Below are 19,912 nucleotides of genomic sequence, written 5' to 3'. Positions count from 1 at the left end.
AATTTAAGAGGTGATCATGTCTTCACATCTTAGACCAGTAGTTCTCAGTTATAAAAAAACAAGCTTCTGTCTTTGCTCCCAGAGAGGTTGGCCATGATTGCCTGTGGTCCTGCCTCATCAATCCCACTTTCTATCCCGGTCTCCACTGTAAGTGAGTACCGTGACTGCACCTCCCGAATCCTCCTCTGTCCCTCCACAGATCTCCCCAGTGGCTCCGCCCTCACCTGCAGGGACACAGCCTGCCACGCCCCCTTCAGTAAAACCTCCATGTCATCCACCATGGCCCTGTTATACCCCTCCCTCAGGACTTCAAGAGGCCAGCTGGGGGCCAGGGTCACATAGGGGAACACCTGGTTGACTGTGTGGAGGAACTCCCTCCCAGAGATGTAGCCCTGGGTCTGGAAGGCTCCATGGGACAGAGCCATGTTGACCCAGACGGGGCGGTACAGGAGGTCGCTGTGGTAAGCTGAGCTGAGGAGGTGGAGAGAGGGTTCCAGCTGGCTCTGGGACTGGATCCTTAAGTAGATACCAAAGGGTTTTGGAGAGGCCAGAACCAGGTTCAGGGAGTCCTGGAGAAGGAACTCTGGACGGGAGCCCTCCACCACTGGGACCCCAGGCTGGGCGGAACCAGATCCTACTGGAATGATGAGCATGCCACTGGCACTGTCTGCAACAGATTATGAATCCATCAGGAGATTTGACCGCTGTATTCAATATTCAACTCTAGACAGTATGAATGTCACTGAACAAAAAACAAAAATATCTGTATAAAACCTATCATTGCAATTCTAAGGTTGCCATTTTGGTTACACCCCCACCCTTCATCATCACTCCTACCTGACAGCAGAGAAAGCAGTGAGGCTCTGTCTGTGACTGTGTTCCACTGGATGTACAAGCCATCTCTATATTTCGGCTGGAAATAGTCAATCAGGTCTCCTCCAGGGTAGAACCTCCTCTGCCGATCTCTTTGCTCTACAATCACACAAACAACTCAGTCCTGTTTACATTAATATCAGGATGGACTGGTTGGAAATACCATTTGGTTTTACGAGTTGTCGAGAATTATTTTGAAATACATTTTCAAGACAGGAATGTAGAATGGTAATACTAATAATGAATAAGCTAATGATAATGATTCGTATGACTGTACAGAAGTCACAGATGGTTCTCAAAACTCTCCTCAGGGAACCCCAGCTGTTCCATGTGTTTGATCTATTCCCGAGCTAGCACAACATGTCAACTAATCCTGAATCGGGTTAACTAGTTCAGAGCTACAACAAAATTCTGAAATGTCTGGGCGTCCCAGAGGAGAGTTTCACAGGGTTTGACTTACTGGCAGCTTCTTTAAACTGGGACAGGACAGGTTCATAGATGTCATAGTAGACCCGCTTAGGGTTGGTGTTGTCTCTGACGAACAGCAGGTCATTCACACTGGGGTTCTTTTCCTGGCTCTGCCACAGAGTCAGACTGAACCTGTACACAGGGACAGACAGCTTATCTCATTGTCCACCATTCAGACAAGTGTAACCTTCATCAGTGTGATTGGAAGATATGAAAGTCACGACTAGATCAATTACTGTATAGGAACTAGCTGTTCTAGTTACTTTGGTGACTGGCTGAGTAGCCAGCTGATGTGAGGCCATCCGTTCTTGGCCATGAGCGCGTGGATGGGGAAGGTGACTGTCTGAGGGACATTTTTGATGATGGCGTACATGTCCTCCACCATGGCCTGTGTGTAGGTGACGTTTGGGAACTGGGGCAGATACAGAACTGCCCATCCAGGAGAGATGGTCACGTCTGGAAAACTCTGATGGATCATTGCCAAGAACCTGCATGGAGACAGGAAAGTTGGGTATAATTAGTATGAGACTGATTCATACTCTGAAATCCTGTTAGATCTCCAAGTCAGACAGTGACATGTAATAAAGCACTGGTACCTTAAATTGAATAAGAAAAATCTATCTGGTCATGATTATTGTGAAAGAAAAGGTTGAAACTAAATTGTACTTGGCAATCCATCCTGCTTATACGAGATCTGTATTGTAAAATTAGTTTGCTGAAGCATAAAGCAAAACATACAGGTCTGGGATTTGGCTAATACGATTGCTCTTTCCTTGTTACTCACTCAGGTCCGTCGATGACAGGCCAGAAGGCTGGGACGTTTGGCCCAGGGAGGATGTCAGCGTTCAGCCACACCGGCCGGTTGATGCCTTTAGTCTGGTTCTTCATGCTCAGGATGCCCAGAGAGGGAGTCACCGCCTGGATGCATTTGAAGTCCAGCTTTATGCCTGAAGGAGTCAGTTGTATTACAGACATGTTGTACGTAATACGAAAGTACATCAGATTTCATGTGATTATGCATAGCTTAGATCCTTTTGGATAATTGATTGACTTTATAGATTGGTACTAAAGGACCAGAAGAAACTGTTTCACTAGGCTCTAACTGATATTTAGAGTTGAATTGATATCTTAAGTTGTATTGCTAGGTTTGCTACCTTTCTTTGACTGGAGCACGGCATCCAGCCACTGGTCCAGAGTGTTGTCACTGTAGACAGCAGGAGGATGAGCCATGATGGGGATAGTGGTCACGTTGACCGTAGCGTATCCCTGCACAGTCACATCAGCCTCCAGAACCATGATACAACCTAGAGAGGGGGACAGAACAGGGTTGTGTTCACTAGCCAACAAACAGATTAAAACGGACTGAAACAGGGAGGGACTACCTGAACGTGTCCAATAAGAAACACTCTTTTTCATTTTCCATTGGGAAACGTTTTGCTACGGTGTGTCCTAAGTGAATGCTACTGCAAATCCCCTCTGTATACTATCAAATGTAGACTTAATGTTGACACTTTCTGTACCATACCTGCTAAGGTTACATAGAATTCATAGAATTCACGAGAACAATGCATCTTTTTTTATTTTTTTAAATTACTTTGCAGTGCTATGTTCATCTCTGACTTGTTGTTGGCACGGTGATACCAGGTGGCGTACAGCGCGTCTCTCTCCCTGATGTCTCCAGTTTGGACGAGGAAGTCCAGCATGTCTCCATCAGTAGGGAACGGCAGGATCGTTTCAGATGCCCTACCAGTAGGCACAGGAACAGTTATTATCTTCTCGTCACAGATGATTAGCTATCGTAACCTGTAGCCCTTATCGATATGGAAACTGCAGTTATAGTGATCAAGATACAAGCAAGGCATAACATGGGTTACAGTAGATACAAACGCCATTTCAACATTATTTAAAAAAATATTGAAAGTGTTAAGATCAACAGATTATATATTTCAATGGATTATTATGCTGATTAATTTGTATTCTGGGATCAGTAAGTAAATAACTGTTGATTGCATTTTTTTTGAGAGAGATATTTACCTCCATTTTGAGTCAGGAGAACAGAGGTGATGATGATGACCAGAAGTAGCACAAGCAGAGCAACACAGACACACAGCATGATCAACTGTTCTTTAGTAAAGTATCGACAATATCTCCTCAGGTCTTCATTCTCTTCTTCCTCTTTCTCTTTCTTCTTTCCTTCTTCATACATTTTCTCTGTCTTTTCCTCCTCCATGAGATCTCAAAGCTGTGACAAGTGCAGTCAGATTCAGTGCAGACAGGCAGACAAGGACTGTTGGACTGTTGTCGAGTGAGAGAAAGTGTAGTGTTTTATAATGAGTGAACACGTGTGTGTGTGTGTGTGTGTGTGTGTGTGTGTGTGTGTGTGTGTGTGTGTGTGTGTGTGTGTGTGTGTGTGTGTGTGTGTGTGTGTGTGTTATCTATGCACCAGAGATCACAGTGATTTCACAGAGCAGATAAAGAGAATACAGAGCACTATCTCACCTCTCTCATCTCATTCTTATGACTCTCTACCCATGGATTCCGAGAGAACTAGCCTATTGTTTTTTCACGGGTCAAGGATGAACTTAGAAGATAAACGTGTGGTGGCCTAATGATTTATAACCAAATACATTTCTCAAACTGATGGATTAATTATTTATACACTTTTATCTGAAGATATTTATTGATAACTACAGGTGTGATATGGAGTTGATTGTCCAGCACATCGTATTCTAATGTCACATTATCAGAACAACATTGTTATTGTCCAGACAACAGGGTTGTGTTTATTATGGCATGCAACAGAAAACGTTTTCAAAGTAAAATATTTTGCAACGTAAAACGAAAATGTACGTTTCTAACTGGACTAGTCAAGGTAATCCCTCACTGTTTCAATACCTTTTCTTCCATTTGGTGCCTAATGAACATGACCCAGTGCTTCACTGCTGAACCCTGTGAAGGACAGACAGTCCCATACTGCACCGACAGCATACCCACTGGGCACACACTGGTTGAATCAACGTTGTATCCATGTAATTCAAACAAAACATTGAACCAACGTGGAATAGACGTTGAATTGACATCTGTGACCTGTGGGTATTTTGACCATGCTAAACCAGCCTGGTCTCATAGACTAGATGTATCATATTAAATGCAAACCTTAAGTTAGAATGATATGTTACGTTTGGTATGGTTATATAACACAGAAGCTCCATCAGTAGGAGCTTCTGTGTTATTATTATTATTAGTTATTCCTCTATTCAATCAGATCCGCTTTAGCAAACATCCACATAGTAGAGACTAAAATAACCTTAAACTTTTTTTTCAGCTTTTAATATGTTTTTAAACATTTATTTAATAAAGCATTTGATGTCTGGATTTCACTGTTTTGCGCAGTTTTTGTCCTTTCTTACACCCACACTTTTGACATTCTGGTACGTTTTATACTTACAAAAGTCTTGATAATTGATGCAAGATGGCGCCGACAGAGATGGCCACCTCGCTTCGCATTCTTAGGAAACTATGCAGTATTTTGTTTTTTTATGTATTATTTCTTACATTGTTACCCCAGGTAATCTTAAGTCTTATTACATACAGCCGGGAAGAACTATTGGATATAAGAGCAACGTCAACTTACCAACATTACGACCAGGAATACGACTTTCCCGAAGCGGATCCTCTGTTCGGACCACCACCCAGGACAATGGAACTGATCCCAGTAAATGACCCAAAACAACAGCACCACAGAAGGGGCAGACGGAGCGGTCTTCTGGTCAGGCTCCGTAGACAGACACATCGCTCACCGCTCCCGAGTATACTACTCGCCAATGTCCAGTCTCTTGACAAAAAGGTAGATGAAATTCGAGCAAGGGTTGCCTTCCAGAGAGACATCAGATTGTAACATTCTCTGTTTCACAGAAACATGGCTCACTCGGGATATGTTATCAGAGTCGGTACAGCCACCCAGTTTCTTCACGCATCACGCCGACAGAAACAAACATCTCTCTGGTAAGAAGAAGGTGTGTATGCCTTATGATTAACGAGACGTGGTGTGATCATAACAACATACAGGAACTCAAGTCCTTTTGTTCACCTGACCTAGAATTCCTTACAATCAAATGCCAACCGCATTATCTACCAAGAGAATTCTCTTCGATTATAATCACAGCCGTGTATATCCCCCCCCTGAGCAGACACCTCGACGGCCCTGAAAGAACTTCACTGACTCTATGTAAACTGGAAACCATATATCCTGAGGCTGCATTTATTGTAGCTGGGGATTTTAACAAAGCTAATCTGAAAACAAGGCTCCCTAAATTTTATCAGCATATCGAATGCGCGACTCGAGCTGGCAGCATTCTGGATCATTGTTACTCTAACTTCCGCAATGCATACAAAGCCCTCCCCCGCACTCCTTTTGGCAAATCTGACCACGACTCCATTTTGTTGCTCCCAGCCTATAGACAGAAACTAAAACAGGAAACGCCCATGCTCAGGTCTGTTTAACGCTGATCCGACCAATCGGATTCCACGCTTCAAGATTGCTTCGATCATGTGGACTGGGCTATGTTCCGGATAGACAACAACATTGATGTATACGCTGACTCGGTGAGCGAGTTTATTAGCAAGTGCATCGGTGATGTTGTACCCATGGTGACTATTAAAACCTTCCCTAACCAGAAACCGTGGACTGATGGCAGCATTCGTGCATTCGACCCTGGGTCTCGACCCCGCCCTGTGCAATTGGGTCCTAGACTTGACAGGCCGCCCCCAGGTGGTGAGGGTATGAAACAACATCTCCACCACGCTGATCCTCAACACTGCGGCCCCACAAGGGTGCGATCTCAGCCCTCTCCTGTACTCCCTGTTCACCCATGACTGCGTGGCCATGCATGCCTCCAACTCAATCATCAAGTTTGCAGACGACACTACAGTGGTAGGCTTGATTACCGACAATGACAAGACGGCCTACAGGGAGGAGGTGAGGGCCCTCGGAGTGTGGTGTCAGGAAAATAACCTCACACTCAACGTCAACAAAACAAAGGAGATGATCATGGACTTCAGGAAACAGCAGAGGGAGCACCCCCCAATCCACATCGACGGGACTGTAGTGGAGAAGGTGTAAAAATGTAAGTTCCTCGGCGTACACATCACGGACAAACTGAAATGGTCCACCCACACAGACAGCGTGGTGTCTGTGAAGAAATTTGTCTTGTCACCAAAAACACTCACAAACTTTTACAGACGCACAATCGAGAGCATCCTGTCGGGCTGTAATACCGCCTGGTACGGCAACAGCTCCGCCCACAACCGTAAGGCTCTCCAGAGGGTAGTGCGGTCTGCACAACGCATCACTAGGGGCAAACTACCTGCCCTCCAGGACACCTACATCACCCGATGTCACAGGAAGGCCAAAAAGATCATCAAGGACAACAACCACCCGAGCCACTGCCTGTTCACCCCGCTATCATCCAGAAGGCGAGGTCAGTACAGATGCATCAAAGCTGGGACTGAGAGACTGAAAAACAAGCTCTATCTCAAGGCCATCAGACTGTTAAACAGCCATCACTAACATTGAGTGGCTGCTACCAACATACTGACTCAAATCTCTAGCCACTTTAATAATTAATAATTGGATGTAATACATGTATCACTAGTCACTTTAAACAATGCCACTTTATATAATGATTACATACCCTCATTACTCATCTCATATGTATATACTGTACTTTATACCATCTACTGCATCTTGCCTATGCCGTTCGGCCATCGCTCATCCATATATTTATATGTACATATTCTTATTCATCCCTTTACACTTGTGTGTATAAGGTAGTTGTTGTGAAATTGTTAGATTACTTGTTAGATATTACTGCATGGTCGGAACTAGAAGCACAAGCATTTCGCTACACTCGCATTAACATCTGCTATCCATGTGTATGTGACCAATAAAATTAGATTTAATTTTGATTTGATTTGATCATTAGAATATATTTAATGCAACTGTTAAAAAAAATATAGTAAAATAAATGGAAACTATACATATTAGATGTGCATAAGCCATTTGTTACTTTTTTTTTACACAAAATACAGTCTGTCTCTAAGTATTGTGTCATAACACCACCACAAGCAAATTACATGACAATAACATGTTTTCAAAAGTTTATGTACTTGGTTACCATGGATATGAATAGTGACAGTGGAACACATGGATGTCATGGAAGGAGATTCACATTTTAATGCTGGGAAAGGATAGAAAAATAAAGGTAAATATGATAAGATAATATTTTTACTGTACGTCATTACCAAATAGGCTATAATAGGTTTTAGAAATTATGTTTTAATTATGTGTATTTAGGATACATTGTATGCTAGCTGTTCAACAGTAGTTAGCATGCTAGAATCCCTGCTATTTATGACCAAATACTGTAAAAATGTCATTCCCACCAGACGTCATTACCACCACATAATGAACTGTGATGGTATGGACAGAATGTGGTGGTAATGACAAAATGTATTAGTTAATACATTTTTACTTACATTAAGACCTGAAAAGGCACACAAATTACATATATGATTATGGTTAAGTTGAAATTGAACACTTATTTGCTACATAAGACCATTACATTTTGTATTTTGTTCGGATGATTGAGTGATTTTGATGTCCATTTGTAACTTACTATGGTTATTACTGACTTTAATTATTTATTAAAAATGTTTCTATAAGTTGCCCCCTAAATCAACCAAGGAGAGGACAAGGACATATATAAACAAGATCCTATAAGTTACCAGGAGTATCTTCAGAAACAAAAAGATACCTAAAGATACCTCAAGAGAAACCCAAATCACAACTTTCCCAGTGATAAAAAAAGAAAAAAAGGAGGTATTGGAAAATAAACTAAAGAAACAGAAGATCAACTATCCAGAAATGAGTGGTTATGGAGTCATACCTGTCAAGGAACATACAGTACCACCAAACTCACCTGAAGTCTTACAGCTACAGAATGATGATCTACCTGCCCCTCAAATGGCACCGGATTCCCCCTCTTGTTAAAACTCGAAAACCTCAAGATAGAGAGGCCGTAGAAAGGCACAAAAACCCCCAGATCCAAAGTCTACAGGAATCTATATATGGCCAATATGAAGATGGAGGCCACGGAAAAAGAAAACTGAGAAAGTATAAAAAAATATATGATCGTTTGTCAGAGAAGATCCAGATTTTGGTTTTGCCCAGAACCAAAACAAAACACCAAATGCGGTCAAAGCCACAGAATCTGAGAAAAATACTTCTGTTCCATAACATCTCAGAGCTGGGAGAGAAATACTAGAAGCAACAGAATACTAGAAGCGAAAGACCAATGCAAGGTTTTGGCTGGGAAAATACTGAAAAAGTATTACATGGTGAAAATGGCTCAAAGCGAATTTGGGTTCTCTGCGAAGACAATGTGGGCAAACAACAAACAGCCAAACCTGTCTACAGTACTCAAGAAATAAACATTTGAATGCAATCAGCCCAACAATAGAAGATGAAATAAAAAGGTTATTTGAACGTGATGATAACAGTCAGGCATCAAAAGGAAAAAGGGAAACATTGACAAGACACAAGAATAAAATGCAGAAGAGATACCTGAATGACACACTGGCAAAACTCCATCAGAAGTTCAATATAGAATTACCAGAGGTCAAGCTGTCATACACAGAGCTCACCAAAAGACGTCCCTTTTGGATTGTCCATCCACCAGTGAAAGACAGGTAGACATGCCAATGTTAGACACACCTTCAGTTCATGGCAGACAAGTTGTTATATCACAGAGTGGTTAAAAGCAGCAACATTGAAGAATTGGTTGGGTCTTTGTGTTGCGAGAAGACGACCAAAGAGTGCATGTATCGAGAGTGCTCACTTTGCTAAGAGAAAGAGTGGTTTGAGTGGAAAGGCAGAAGAGAGAAAGAAGAAAACAAAAGATGGAATAAAAGAGAAGTTCTGTCCATTTGACTGTAAAGGAGAAGGTGTACGGTACCCTTCAAACTCTACTGAAAGACTTTACATCCAATGTGAAGAACACACTTGGGAAACATGTCTTCAATATCAGACACCAGTACTCCACATTAAGAAGTCTCAGAAAACTTCTTATAGAAGATGAGTTAATCCCTCATGTGGATTTGGCCGAGAACTACCTGTGCATGTATGCCTCTGAAATACAGGCGGTGCATTTTGGTGACTCTCACCAGCAGACAGCACTTCACACTGGGGTTGTATACACTAAAGAAGGTGTTGTGTCAGTGTGCTCAGTCAGCTCATCAATGCGTCATGACCCCTCGGCAATTTGGGCATCTCTCCAAAACTCTCTCCCACCTCCGTGAGTTTAATCCATCTGCCACTGTCCTCCATGTTGTAAGTGATGGACCAACTTGTCACGCCCTGACCTTAGAGAGCCTTTTTATTTCTCTATTTGGTTAGGTCAGGGTGTGATTTGGGTGAGCATTCTAGTTTTTCTATTTCTTTGTTGGCCGGGTATGGTTCCCAATCAGAGGCAGCTGTCTATCGTTGTCTCTGATTGGGGATCATACTTTGGCAGCTTTTTCCACATTTAATTTGTGGGATCTTGATTTTGTATAGTTGCTGTGTAGCCTGCAGAACTTTACGTTCGTTTTGTATTTTGTTGTTGTCGGTGTTCATTTTAATAAAAGTAAGATGTTCGCCTACCACGCTACACCTTGGTCTCCTCATTCAAACGACGAGCGTAACACAACCACACTGTACAGATCCTAAAATAATTTATTCTACCTGAGCACAATTCCATTTCATCAGGGGTTTCAGAAGATCACATTGGATTTTTTGGAGGCTGGACATGGGAAATGTCCTGCGGATGGAATCGGTACAGATGTGAAGAGAAAAGCTGATTCCATGGTGGCAAAAGGAAAGAACCTTAAGAATGGAAAAGTAAATGTGAAGCTCTTTTACGTCAAAGAGCAAGAGATTGAGAAAATGGATCCCCTGCTACCAGATCGTCTCTGCTACCAGATCGTCTCCACCAGACCGTGGAACAACAGAAAATACACCAGGTAATATTTATAATGTAAAACTACAGATTTTCTATGACAAAATGTATATCAAATTGTACATTTTCAAATCACAATTTTTTCATTATCTTAACACTTCCAGTAAACACTTAAATTACTCAACAGAACGTGTTAGAAATTTACTTGATGTTCATTAATTTAAGAAATCTTCTGTCCGTATAAAGATCGTCACTGACATCGCAGGACAAATCACATGGAGAGTTCTAAGTTGTTTCTGCTCAACTCCATATCTATGTGATTGTTTTGGCCCACAGACTGTGATAATTCAACAAACAGAGGCAGACAAAGCACAACCTCCCACTTCCACCTGCACAGCACTACAGCCATCTCCTAGCCCAATACAGCTCATTGCAGACAAACAGTTGAAGTCGGAAGTTTACATACACTTAGGTTGGAGTCATTAAAACTCGTTTTTCAACCACTCCACAAATTTCTTGTTAACAAACTATAGTTTTGGCAAGTCGGTTAGGACATCTACTTTGTGCATGACACGAGTAATATTTCCAACAATTGTTTACAGACAGATTATTTCACTTATAATTCACTGTATCACAATTCCAGTGGGTCAGAGGTTTACATACACTAAGTTGACTGTGCCTTTAAACAGCTTGGGAAATTCCAGAAAAGGATATCATGACTTTAGAAGCTTCTGATAGGCTAATTGACATAATTTGAGTCAATTGGAGGTGTACCTGTGGATGTATTTCAAGGCCTACCTTCAAACGCAGTGCCTCTTTGCTTGACATCATGGGAAAATCAAAAGAAATCAGCCAAGACCTCAGAACAAAAATTGTAGACCTCCACAAGTCTGGTTCATCCTTGGGAGCAATTTCCAAACGCCTGAAGGTACCACGTTCATCTGTACAAACAATAGTGCGCAAGTATAAACACCATGTGACCACGCAGCCGTCATACTGCTCAGGAAGGAGACGTGTTCTATATGAACGTACTTTGGTGCGAAAAGTGCAAATCAATCCCAGAACAACAGCAAAGGACCTTGTGAAGATGCTGGAGGAAACAGGTACAAAAGTGTCTATATCCACAGTAAAACAAGTCCTATATCGACATAACCTGAAAGGCCACTCAGCAAGGAAGAAGCCACTGCTCCAAAACCGCCATAAAAAGCCAGTCTACGGTTCGCAACTGCACATGGGGACAAAGATCATACTTTTTGGAGAAATGTCCTCTTGTCTGATGAAACAAAAATAGAACTGTTTGGCCATAATGACCATCATTATGTTTGGAGGAAAAAGGGGGAGGCTTGCAAGCCAAAGAACACCATCCCAACCGTGAAGCACGGGGCTGGCAGCATCATGTTGTGGGGGTGCTTTGCTGCAGGAGGGACTGGTGCACTTCACAAAATAGATGGCATCATGAGGAAAGAAAATGATGTGGATATATTGAAGCAACATCTCAAGACATCAGTCAGGAAGTTAAAGCTTGGTCGCAAATGGGTCTTCCAAATGGACAATGACCCCAAGCATACTTCCAAAGTTGTGGTAAAATGGCTTAAGGACAACAAAGTCAAGGTATTGGAGTGGCCATCACAAAGCCCTGACCTCAATCCCATAGAGAATTTGTGGGCAGAACTGAAAAAGCGTGTGGGAGCAAGGCCTACAAACCTGACTCAGTTACACCAGCTCTGTCAGGAGGAATGGGCCAAAATTCACCCAATTTATCGTGGGAAGCTTGTGGAAGGCTACCCTAAACGTTTGACCCAAGATAAAAATTAGGCAATGCTACCAAATACTAATTGAGTGTATGTAAACTTCTGACCCACTGGGAATGTGATGAAAGAAATAAAATCTTAAATAAATAATTCTCTCTACTATTATTCTAACATTTCACATTCTTAAAATAAAGTGGTGACCCTAACTGACCTAAGACAGGGAATTTTTACTAGGATTAAATGTCAGAAATTGTGAAAAACTGAGTTTAAATGTATTTGGCTAAGGTGTATGTAAACTTCCGACTTCAACTGTACATGAGGGACTGATTGGAATGTGGTGTGTTGTGAAATATGATGAAGACCCTTATCCTGGTATTATACACGATGTTGATGCAGAGAGCTGTGCTCTAGTCAAGACGATGAGTTGTGTGGGAAACAACCGATTCTTTTGGCCAATGAGACAGGACATTGTATGGTACCAACCAGAGAATGTGCTTGGGCTTGTCCCTCAGCCTCATCTAGTGACAAAATGGCATATGATGCTTGATGGCGCAGTCTGGGAGGAAATTTGCTATCTCGTTAAGCAATAGAGAGCATTGAGGGCAAAACCTAATCTTGAGTGAGCATACACCTGTCTCATGAGTCTGAATTAATAGACTGCAGCCAGTGAACAATAATTTGTTTAATGTCAACCAGTGTTTCCAACCTTGTACCTGTATTTCTGCGTATTGCATTGAATCCCAATTTGTTTTCTGAAAGATGCTTTAAGTTCTTGAGGTTTGTTACCTTTGTGTTTTGAGGTTTTGAATGGTGTGTTCTATGTCTTCAATCAAATTAAACATGTACAACTGTGATATTAAAATGTTTAATGGTATTTTTTATCAGTTTTATATGAAATGTCATTTCCATCACACTCTGTCATTACCACAACGCTAAGTCATTACCATCACGGTACATATTTTTGAGGAAAAGGTGTATTAAATTACAATTGATATTGATGATTTTTCCCATATGTGAACCTTATATGCTTGTTCTTAAGATTATTTTTGAAATTATGTAAAATATTCTGATTTTGATGTAGTAAATGCATATGAGTATCATCAAGGCATATATGGACAATTAGACATGACAAATGCATATAATTAAGAACTTCAAAATAGTAAAAAAAAACATGATACATTTTTTTTTTTTAAACATTATATAAATACCTTAGGAACAATTACTGCAATTTCCTTTTCAACTAAAATAGCACATTTTATGGCATGTTGGTAATGACATTTCCCCTCGGGTATTTGGGGAAACCAATAGAAATCTTTATATTCTTGAAAAGTATGGTCTCAGCCACTATTAGATCTTGTTTCCAGACAGAGTGAAGAAAATATTCAGAAAGATAAAAATCAGTTTCAAGCGGTTTCATTTTCAAAAACATTTAACATCCAAAAGTGCCTGTATTTGCAAAATCAACCAATTACACTTTCTCATTCTGAACTTCTAACGCGAGTGGAACGGGTATGGCTTCGTGACAATGATCAAGAGCAGCTGCTCACCGATTTGACAGCTCCAACACAGTTACACATCCGACAAAACATCTCTTAACCTGCTACATTAATCCTCCTAAACTGCTACGAAACACTCACTTCGGTATCGAAGTGCAGTGAAAAGAGTGTTTCCCCCACAACATCAGTTATGCGGGCGTCGGGTGTTGAATATCGCCGGTTAGCGCTTGATCTGATTGAATCTAGGCCTTATTAGTGGGCCAAGTAAACAATGGTGTAAGTGACTCTTGTCATTACAGTTTTAGGCTCAGGTGCAAGCTGGTAACAACAGCAGACTGCTTTTTTCATTATTTACACACAACCAAGGCTGAGAGGTTACTAGGTCAACATTTAGAATTTGTATTCCAAAATCTTCACCGCACTGTTCTACTCATTCATAGTTTACCTGAAATTAGAGCCCATTGCTCTAATGCAGAGCCTTATAATGAAGTGTCAACTTGTGTAAGCCTAAACCCAATGGAGTGCAATTAGGGGTCAGTAGGGGTTTCAAACTAAACCCATACTGCCATGTGTCTACCCTGCGCCAAATGTAACCCAAACCTGTGCTAAACTGACTTTATAAAAATACAAGTAAGTCACCTACCAAGCCACACACTTGACAAACATTAAATAGTTTAGAACGCTTTGAGTCAGGTATTAACAATAGGAAGACAGGTTGAGTTCCATGTACATTATGAAGAGAGATGCTTAGGACTGACATAGACAGGATCATTTTAAGTTCACTTGAGCATTAAGATTAAGTGTTATTTTTGAGTCATCCTTTTTTGAGTCCATAAGAAAACCCAATTGGACAATTCAAATCCACTTATTATCGGATTTTCCTCTCCAGAGCAGTTGGCGATCTGTTAGTGGCTCTCTCAGGCAGCACTAGTCTAATCCTTCTGGGTGAGCCTTCTGCTGAGGACAGGTACTCCTGTAGAACAGGGGCGACTGCGGGGTTCATACTGTTGTTGTTGGAGAGACTCTCTACATTTAGTGAGCCTGGACCTGAACTAGAACCCTGAGCAAGCTGAGACATATTATGCCCATTTAGTGATCCAGGACCCTGAGCAAGCTGAGACATATTCTGCCCATTTAGTGATCCAGGACCCTGAGCAAGCTGAGAGACATTCTGCCCATTTAGTGATCCAGGACCCTGAGCAAGCTGAGAGACATTCTGCCCATTTAGTGATCCAGGACCCTGAGCAAGCTGAGAGACATTCTGCCCATTTAGTGATCCAGGACCCTGAGCAAGCTGAGATATATTCTTCCCATTTAGTGATCCAGGACCCTGAGCAAGCTGAGACATATTATGCCCATTTAGTGATCCAGGACCCTGAGCAAGCTGAGACATATTATGCTCATTTAGTGATCCAGGACCCTGAGCAAGCTGAGACATATTCTGCCCAATTAGTGATCCAGGACTCTGAGCAAGCTGAGACATATTCTGCCCATTTAGTGATCCAGGACCCTGAGCAAGCTGAGACATATTCTGCCCAATTAGTGATCCAGGACTCTGAGCATGCTGAGAGATATTCTGCCCATTTAGTGATCCAGGACCCTGAGCAAGCTGAGAGATATTCTGCCCATTTAGTGATCCAGGACCCTGAGCAAGCTGAGAGATATTCTGCCCATTTAGTGATCCAGGACCCTGAGCATGCTGAGAGATATTCTGCCCATTTAGTGAACCTGGACCCTGGGCAAGCAGAGTAAGATCTCCCACTCTTTGGGGTACTGGAAACTGGGCTGGCTGAGAGCCGATCATGGCCCCCTGGTTGGAGTTGCCTCGAACTGACTGTGACAACAGCTGAATCAGTGGATTTACAGGTGAGCTCCCTGCATTGTCTGTACATAGTGGGGATGTGGGTGGGATGTTAGTTAGTAAAGATGGCGGACCTAAACTGCCTTGTCTACTCAGATTTTGAGCCTGTGAGTTGCCACCATAAATGGTGTTTGGTGCAACAGTGTTTTGTAATAGTATAGAGTTTCCTCCCTGGACAGCAAGGTTACTGTAACTGGAAGTCCTTTCCATTGCTTTGAGGGGCTTTGCAGCTGACAGTTGTGGGCTACTCAATGTCCTCTGAAGAGTCACTCCATCGCCTAGGTAACCGGGGGGTTGGGGCACCTCAGGGATCGGTGCTTGGCACTGTCCATTTCTGTATTTTTCCACCTGTTGCCCATTGGCTGAACTCCCACCAGCTCTGTTGAGGTATGACTGGTAAGGACTCACATTACTTGGTATAGGTGCTCCACCAGATTCCTCTGTTTCTCCTCCAGTTTTATTTTGTGTGACGTCGGTTTTCTGATATGAATCAGCTCTACTCTTCTTGGAATGGTCACCATTCGAGCCCTCCTGATGTTTTGATTTTGAGTTTGTCTTTTTTTCCTTGGAGGATGTATTGTTTTCCTGTGGCACTGGATCTTCTTCCTCTTGATCTTTATTAGTTTCATCAGTTTCTTTAGACTTGCTGGTGGTAGATTTATTTTTGGATGACTGATTGGCTTTGTTTTTGTGAGACGAGTTTCCTTTATTGGATTTGTCTGTTTTTTCTTTAGACTCTTCCTGGTTGTGCCTTTTGCCTTTGGCATCTTTATCCCTCATTTTCAGTTGCTTTCGGTTCTTGGAGTCAGTTCTTTCTCTATCGCCCTGTTCTAGTCTCTTGTGGTTGTTTTTCCTTGGATGGACCTTGCTTTTCTTAAGAGGGTTAAGGTTGAGCTTCACTTTTAGTAAACCATCTGACTGGGCTTTATGTTTATGCCTTTTGGAGTGGTCCTCTCTTTCAAGACCATTACTCCTCACAGATCGTCCAATGCTTTCATAGCTCAGGATCTGTTTATCACCATTTTCCGCTTTCCTAGAACTTTTAATCCTGTCATGTTTATCTTCCCTGTCATTGTTCATCCTTTGTACATCAACGACATGCACTCCAGATCTTTCCAAGTCAAAAGTCACACTCCTCTGCTTGCTTGCAGGCTTTGCATAGATATCCATATTAGACTGGTTGTAGTTCATGCTCCTTCGGGTGTTTAGCCTTGTAAGTGGGTTGTGGTTGGGAGAACCATCATACCCAGCAGATTCTCTTGCACTGATGTCATACAATACATCTCTGACTTTCTCCCCTGGCTGTCCATACTCATAGGTTCTGTAACAGTTCACACAGCTGACGGTTTGGGGTTGACAGTCAGGTACAGTTCTACCATGCTCTGATTGGAAGTCCATTTTTGACGGTCTGTTGTCAAGGCCTATGTGATTTCCAGGTCTTACCATCTCATCTTTTAGACTTTTATGTGTGGGCATGTTTCTATGTGCAGGTGAATAGTAACTCCTGCCACCCAATAGCTGGTTGTTGCCATTAGAACCATCATGGCTTTTTATATTTAAACTCTGCTGGTGATAGAGTAACTCCTCCTGACTAAGAATATGGTTGCTCTGACCCTGTAGTGGCCCGACCAATGAGCTTTGACCGCTTAGATCTGTGAATGACAACAGGGAAAGAGAGTTAGACATATGCAGTGTGTGTGTGTGTGTGTGTCTGCCTATAGTCTCATCACTGATATAATCCTAATCAGTCTATGCAGTGAAATATTAAATCAAAACATGCTCACCTTCTGTCTTTGATATCAGTGCTTGTTGGGGCACATGTCTCTTCCTCTCATCGCTCTCCTCTGTCATGGCCAGACTCTCCATCTTGTTGGGCTGGCCTCCCCCTTGTCTGAGCATGTGCAGGGGTGCCCCCAAGTGTCCATCTCCTACCCCCTGTTCCATTGCAGACCCACTGACTGCAGGGCCACAATGGGGGCATGTAAAATGGCCACCATCTTTGCCTATTCTCAGGTCAAACATGGCTCTCTCCCTGTCCCAAGGCTGGAGGTGGCTATTGGGAATGATCAGCTTGGTTTCCAGTCCCATTTGAGCCATAGGTAGGGCCTCATTCTCCCTGCTCAGATCCCACTGGGTGACTGTTTGGGTGGGAGCTGTCCTCCCATTCTCATCCTCCTCAGCTCCAGTCCTGTCTCTCCAGACCTTCAGGCTCTTGTTCATCCCCAGTTTGCAGTAAACAATGTACACCACAGCTAGGGTGAGTCCAACGCCACCTGTACGTTATTAGTATAGTTATGAGTTACAGCCGACTGACTTAAGCTTTATGTAGTGGGATAAAATGATAAACAGTCTTTATTTTAAGTGTTGATACACTTTACGGAGTTGCATGATACAGAAGTCACATTGTCCTATACAATTTCATATATTTTTTCACTATTTGAGTAGAGAAAAGTTACGTGCGGCTAGAAAGTGGCCATGGAGGATCTAGTTTCTGAGGTACTGACCAGCAAAGCAGAAGGCTGCAGCCAGAGCCAGGTCTCTGGTATAACGCTGAGAGGAGATGGCGTTCCTAGCCTCAACCTGCACTGTGATGTTCTGATTTGTTGGAACACAGTTGGCCTCTGTCAGCTCCAGCACCGTCTTCACTGCCGGGTTGTCAGCACTCACACACACCATCCTACGCCCGTTGAACAGTACCTGAACAAGAATGTTGTTATTATAGTAATCATACTGTTACAACGATAACACACATCTACATAGCACCTTTTATACAATATAGTTTATATACCATAAAAACCATATACCATAAAGCACCTTTCTTATAATAATTGCAGGCAGCCAAAATATGTGTTAGCCCTAATTCAAAATAATAAAACATATTGGTTAAAAAAGGAATACAATAAATCAAAGTATAAAAAGAAAAGAAGAAAAAAAAGCAACAGAAGATAACCTTATCCGGAGCCTCCATATAGCTGGTGAGGAAAGACGCCAGCTTCCTCAGCTCACATGTACAGTTCCACCAGTTTAGTTCCAGGTTCAGACTAGACATCCACGATAGGTACGAAAACACCTCTGGCGGGGCACTCTGGAGCTGATTCCTGGACAGATCCAGACTACGCAGCCCCAGCAGACCCCGGAAGCTATCCCTCCCCAGATATGTGATCAGATTATCGGACAGATCCAAGGTCTCCAGCCCCTGGAGGTCTGCCGAGGCAAAGGTGGTGGCGTCCAGCCTGGAGAGGCGGTTCCCTTCCAGCTGCAGCGTCCGCAGGGCCCCGGCGGCATGGAACCAGGAGCCGTTGACTTCCCCGAGGGCATTGTTCCCCAGCTTGAGGATCTCCAACCTGGGCAGCCAGGAAAAAGTGTCCCTCCCCAGGGCCTGGCTGGAGAGGTGGTTGTGGTCCAGGAGGAGGGTGTGGAGGACGGTGAGGTTCTGGAAGGCGTCGTGGGTGATGGTGGTGATGGCGTTGTGGCTGAGGGACAGCACGGTCATGCTGGACATGTCAGACAGGAAGTGGCGGTCCACGGACACGATGGAGCCGTCGGTCAGCATCATGGCCTTGGTGGTCTCAGGGGCCTCTAGAGGTGGAAGAAAACACAAACCTGGTTGTCAATCATTACTGCTTTAATAGGGCTGGCTACACAGATAGGTGTTGGCACAAAAAGTCAGCGTCTTTATGATAGCCATAGGCTAGTGTGGAACAAGACATTCCAACAAATCTTGTTCAAATGAATGCTATCATAGATCATTAGTAGAGGGTGATATTTCTTAATCTCAACTCGGCAGTCAATGCTCCTTCTTACCTAGGATGTTGGAGAGCTTGTAACAGATGACAGCATCTTCAGAACACACCACACAGGAGGCTGGACATGAGGAGAGGCTCTGGGTATGTGTGATTGACAGCATCAGCATCAGGAGAACACCTGGGGTTCACCAAGGGGACACACACAGCTGGTTAGCTTGGGAGGGGGAATGGTACAGTATATCAACATTTCGTGTCAGTATATTTAATATCTTAGCTGTTCACACATTCAATAGACCTATATTGTGAAGCATTAATCCAATACCTGAACAGCATGAATATACCTTTCATGTGTTGAATATTGACAATTCGGTGTTGAAATGTTACGGTAGACATACTTCTCATGGTTTGTTACTGGCCAGGCTGCATGGTGTGTTGGCTCTCCCATGTAAGTGGTCTCAGGGTCTCATCATCTTGTCTCAACTCCTTCCCATGTCTGGTCATACTGCTCCTACAGATATAAAAACCATAGTCTCATTTTTTTTTTTTTTTTTTTTTTTTATAAAAACACATTCAGCTCAGTAACACATTTTTTTTTCACCTTTATTTAACCAGATAGGCTAGTTGAGAACAAGTTCTCATTTACAACTTCAACCTGGCCAAGATAAAGCGAAGCAGTGCGACACATACAACAACACAGTTACACATGGAATAAACAAACATG

The 19,912-nt window shown here is 42.7% G+C and overlaps 1 protein-coding gene across 1 annotated transcript; it reads right to left on the bottom strand.

Moving 5' to 3' along the window:
* Positions 1-44: 44 nt before the first annotated feature.
* Positions 45-19,692, bottom strand: LOC120019869 (protein FAM151A-like). Its single transcript, XM_038963284.1, has 14 exons — positions 19,608-19,692; positions 19,250-19,369; positions 18,396-19,024; positions 17,950-18,142; positions 17,230-17,718; positions 17,075-17,097; positions 3,342-3,526; positions 2,936-3,084; positions 2,496-2,645; positions 2,126-2,288; positions 1,605-1,829; positions 1,334-1,473; positions 838-972; positions 45-667 (listed from the first exon to the last, which is right to left on the bottom strand). The coding sequence occupies exons 1-14, from the start codon at positions 19,690-19,692 to the stop codon at positions 45-47; spliced, it is 3,309 nt and encodes a 1,102-aa protein (XP_038819212.1).
* Between the last annotated feature and the right edge of the window lie 220 nt (positions 19,693-19,912).

This window comes from Salvelinus namaycush, chromosome 25, assembly GCF_016432855.1.
Source record: "Salvelinus namaycush isolate Seneca chromosome 25, SaNama_1.0, whole genome shotgun sequence".
Classification (NCBI taxonomy): domain Eukaryota; kingdom Metazoa; phylum Chordata; class Actinopteri; order Salmoniformes; family Salmonidae; genus Salvelinus; species Salvelinus namaycush.
This window is presented reverse-complemented; position numbering and strand designations above follow the sequence as displayed.

What these genes read in the sequence shown, in the direction of transcription:
- LOC120019869 (XM_038963284.1), bottom strand. Translation starts at nt 19,692, where the DNA reads ATGACCAGACATGGGAAGGAGTTGAGACAAGATGATGAGACCCTGAGA. An exon ending in CAAAAAAAATGCAATCAACA is followed by an intron (nt 3,085 to 3,341) that starts GTTATTTACTTA and finishes GCCTACTGGTAG; the next exon opens with GGCATCTGAAACGATCCTGC. An exon ending in CCAGTTTAAAGAAGCTGCCA is followed by an intron (nt 973 to 1,333) that starts GTAAGTCAAACC and finishes GTGTGATTGTAG; the next exon opens with AGCAAAGAGATCGGCAGAGG.